The 4874-nt window shown below is 35.2% G+C and overlaps 1 protein-coding gene across 1 annotated transcript; it reads left to right on the forward strand.

Moving 5' to 3' along the window:
- Window positions 1-273: 273 nt before the first annotated feature.
- LOC118753375 lies at window positions 274-4867 on the forward strand (the record flags this gene model as incomplete). The annotated part of the gene is given in 5 exon segments (XM_036488250.1): window positions 274-1171; window positions 2230-2411; window positions 4206-4339; window positions 4622-4789; window positions 4856-4867. Coding segments are annotated over 5 exon segments (1281 nt in total), but the record flags the coding sequence as incomplete, so codon positions are not given.
- Window positions 4868-4874: the final 7 nt, after the last annotated feature.

Genomic DNA, 4874 nt, shown 5'->3' on the forward strand with positions numbered 1-4874 from the left:
TGCCCGCACTTGATTAAAAAGGAAAAATATTTCACATAATTTTATTTATTCGCAACAGCTGACGAGCGACGCACGCGAAAAGTTGAGAGTTGGCCATCTTTTTGCTTTGTGTTGGCGTGAGCGTTGTCGAATTTTGGCTATGTGGACGGCTGCATTTGAATTCATGTATTCATAGTCAGCTGTTGAAGCGACGCCAACGCCAACGCAACGCCAAAGTTCTATGTAAACGGGCCTTTATTCCAACGCAAGTTAACAGACAATCGATATTGGGATAATTGGAAACAATCGATGCTATCGGTAGTGCCATTTATTGTGTTCCATCTCTATTCAAATCCCTGTGAGTCGATTTATTTTTGACGTTCAGAACGAGGAGTCAAAACAAAACTATGGAAAAGGAAATGTTTAATCCAACATCATCAATAGTCGCAGCTTTGTGCTCATATTTACTTGAAAAACCGATTCTATTTCCTGCAGCAGACCTACCGAAAAATGTATTCAGTTTCATTCGTGTACACAGAGAAAAATTGGAACCCCATGGCGAATTCAGCTTTCCCTGTAGTCTAGATTTATGGAAGAACTGTTGTAAGGAAACAGGCTACAAGATTCGTGAAGTTGCATTTGCAATGTTTACGGAGGGGGAGGAAGATACTTCTAATGCAGCAAAACAAAAGTTTCTGAATGCGGCTGCATGCTGGGAATTTCCAATTGAACGAATACGTATTGATAAAGAGCGTTGTTTCTTGTTTCTACAGCGGCGTGTAGCAATGGGAATGCTGCTTCGAGAAGTGTTAAAAGAAAAAACTCATACACGAAGATATGGCAACCTAAAAAAGGATCCTAACCTTTGTGTATTGATAAGCTCTACTAAACAACCAGAAGAGGAAGTTAAAGAACTATCGTTTTATCGTGCAAAACTTTTAGAAGCAATTTTGCGCAGAGTTTTAGAATACTCCCAGTGGACTGTGGTAACAGAAGAGGACGGTATCGATGCCAAAAAAGGTAATGGTCCATCTGTTTTGCAATTGACTGTAACAAGTACTGCTGGCAAACCATTGCCACATCCAACGGTTATTCCCCCTAGTAAGTTGAGATACGCAACAATACGTAGTGGTTTAGTCATTGATCCGCTTACCGGAAAAATGACCAAATTGAAAACCAGTGAGTACCTAAGGTATACTATCATTTACATACACATACATACATATATACATATCGCATACCTTCCTCAAAATAGGTACAACTCAAAAAGAGGTAAAAGAGTAATTTTCTAGTTAGAAAATATAATCATAAAGAAAAAAACTTGCATTAATTGGAGACGGATTGGCGGCCGCTGTGGTGTAGTGGTAAGCAGTGCGCGCTTCCACTCCGCAGGGTCTGGTTTCAAAAGGTTTTTTCTTAACAGCGGTCACCCCTCGGCAGGCAATAGTTGTGTTTTTTTACAAATTATCCAGTAACTTGCCAGTAACTCTCCAGTAACTTTATTTCTAAGAATTCGCTCTCATAGAAAACATTTGCAAAAAAGTACGCGAACGCTTTTCCAGTAATAATTTGCAAGTTTCATGAACAGCTGATAAATTGGTTGTTTATTCGCAGCAAATTCCTTATAAAACAATATATTTTGTATTTAAATAGGTTTATTGTGTGAAATTCAACAATAAAAAGCCACGAAAAGTTTCCTTATTAGTTTAAATTTCATCCAGCAACATGCGATCAGCTGTTTTTCGTACTGGCAAATTCTTACAAGTAAAAATTTATCCAGTAAAATCCAGTAAAAACTTGCAACTTCAGCTGTCATTTTTCGCTCTCTCAATTTCCCCTACTTTGCAAGTTTTTGCGTACGAAAACGCCAAAACATGAAAATTCGTAAAAACTTTTACTGGATTTTACTGGAAATGAGTAAAAAAACGCAACTAATGGCAGACCTCCGATTGTATTTCTGACATGAAAAACAGATTCTCATAAAAATACAATCGCCGTTCGCAGTCTGCGTAAAACAGTAGGTCTCTCCCCTTTGTGTGACAACATCAAAGCGCACGCTACAAATCGGAGGAGAAGCTCGGCCAAGCACTAAAATATGTGTAAGCGCCAATTTATTATTATTAAATCCTGCGAAATGATTTATGCAAAAAATCTACATAAATAACTATATTTTAAGTTGTGCCTCTTTTGAAGAGGGTGTGCGATATGTATGCCTATATATATGCCCATGATGTATATTCTATTTTACAGTTGTCGTTCGAATGATATGTGTTTAATGGCTATGCACAAATATGGTGTTCGGGTAAAAGACGATTCAAGGTTTAACGCGTTATTGACGCGCTTAGGTGCAGCGGCAGTCACTGTTGACTTAATGGAAGTACGTTTTTCAAGTCCAGTACAAATAATTCGAAGTGGAAAAGGAAGCACAAAAGGTACATAAAAATGTGCATGCATACATATCGTGTCCTAATCAGTGCGAAAGACACTATTTGAAACTTTAGATATTTCGTTACTTGGCTCTCTCAAACGTTCATATACCAAAGTCCCATTTCAAAAAATACCAGATTTATTAGTGTTTTTAACCGACTCCAAAAAAGGAGGAAGGTTTTCAATTTTTTATGTATGCCACTGGATAAGTTTGGACGTTTTCGATATTGTTTTGTTTTTATCGGAAAGGTGTTACCTCAAGGGTGGTTCCACACTACTATGGCTTAGTTACGATCATTGTATCATGAAGAAATTAATGGTATTCATTGAACTCAGTGGTTACGAAATTTCAAAAGAAAATCGGTAAAGTAATGCTGCGCCCACAGAGGAGTATTTGCATAGTAAAACCGGTTAAAGTTATTTTATGTGTTTTTCTACGCAGTAATTAAATAAATCATGAAAATTAACCATAATAAGGGATTTATAGAATACAAATTACTAATTACACTTATCTTAGGATCATTATCGTCAAAAATTTAGTTATATTCAGTTACCATAAGTCCACAAAAAACTTTTTCAGAAAAAGACAAGAACGCAATTCCTTTCCTACTAGAACATACATATTTATCGACGAGTTCGGATATGCACTTCGTCCTTATAGACCGACTCTTGATTGCGAATAACTGCGAATTGTGCAAAAATTTTCGTTACTGAAGTTATGATGCTTTTTCAAATTCAATTAAATAAATAACTTAAAAATAAAAAAGAATTCGGTAAATTGTTTTAAGGACATAATCGTTCTCGCCGAAGCCGATTGGAGATAATTGGCCAGATTTATAATTAAAGGGTATTCGGAATTCGTTTTCTTATATTTTTAAGTTGTTAAGTCAGATGAAGAAAAAAAAAAAACTAGCGATGGATCGGGGTTTTTCATGGATCTTTGACAAATGGTATTCAATAGTTACGTAACTTTTACCAAATTAAAGGACAAACTTATACCTGTTAATGCGATTAATCTTACAACTAAACATTGAACATTTCTGTAAATGAAATCCAAAATTACAATTTTACGGCTCAACGTGTTGCGTCCTTCAAAAATCAAAATAGAGCACATGCGAGCAAATTATTTTTGCTTTAATTGCTCAAAGATAACTGTATTTACATATATTGCAAGGAACAAAACTTTAACAAACCTTGATAAGTAAACAAAAATACCAATTTTTAAAAATATTCAACCAAAATAACTAATTTTGAATTTTCTAAAAGAGGGCATATTACAAGCAGTTTACATAAATTTAGTCTTAAGTGATAGAAATGGCCCTATTCGTCCATGTTCAAAAGGTGTTTTTTTGAAAAAAAGTCTTCAGTCAGAAACAGGTAGAACGACTGAAAGCGTGGAGAAAAAAAAACTATCACAACATTGACTATTTTCAGGTTTACATATGTCAAATGGAAAGCAGCGGAGGGAGTTTTCATGGCCATCATTCAGTAGATCAGGTATTTAGCTTTAGGAATAGTATCTTTTGCTGGACTTTTGCAACAATTGGTAAATCTGACTTTAGACCGATTTTTCTGCATAACTACTCCTATGTGCGCCGTGAAGATATCTTTCACATTTTTTTTTTTAAGAAATCGTACAGAAAGTTTATTTTTATAAGATTTTCTTTGAAATTCCCATTTGCGTTACTCCTAAAGATTTCGTTAAAATTTCGGGAACTTTCGTTAGTAGGGGATATATGTACATAATATTTATTTATACTGCAGCAAACTAAATGAACGTTAATGCTTTCATTTAACAGGCGCTGCATTTATTTTGTATAACTCCGCGCGGCTTGAATCATTGCTTCGGCGATTTGATGAAAAAGTGGAAAACGGTGACTATGGAGACCTGCCCTCCCTGGATAATATTGATTGGACTTTACTTGACGAAGAAGTAAATGGCTTCTTTACATTTACCGCGAATTCTGTACACTTGACAGGTTCTTAATTTTGACTATTTGTCAAAAGAACTACGACTAAAACTATGCTGCAAAAAAAATTTAATTTTAGGCGCTTTAAAAATGCACAACAAATTTAGTAAAATACAGACGAAGTCTTAGCGGCATAGTTTAATGCGAAAATGTTTGAAAATAGAGCTGGATTATTTGTCAAGTGCACAGAATAGCAATGTTAGTCGAAAGAAACTGTAAAAAAAAACGAGAATTTTCTATTCTAGGAAGAATGGCAACTAGTGTTTAGCTATATATTTGCATTTCCGAACTTAATTGAAAACTGTTTGGAACGGATAGAAAAAGGGATATGTGCCGTTCACACTATCATTCGATTTCTTGGAGATTTGGCTTCGCTCTTCAGTGTCTATTATCGACGCATACGCATTCTGACTGTAAGCGATATTTGAAAATATTAAATGGAGTTATCTGTTTTTTTACTATATTCTTTACATTTGTAGCAAGAAACGCGTAAACACT

This window comes from Rhagoletis pomonella, unplaced genomic scaffold (assembly GCF_013731165.1).
Source record: "Rhagoletis pomonella isolate Grant_MI unplaced genomic scaffold, Rhpom_1.0 Rhpom_scaffold_02394, whole genome shotgun sequence".
Taxonomy (NCBI): Eukaryota; Metazoa; Arthropoda; class Insecta; order Diptera; family Tephritidae; genus Rhagoletis; species Rhagoletis pomonella.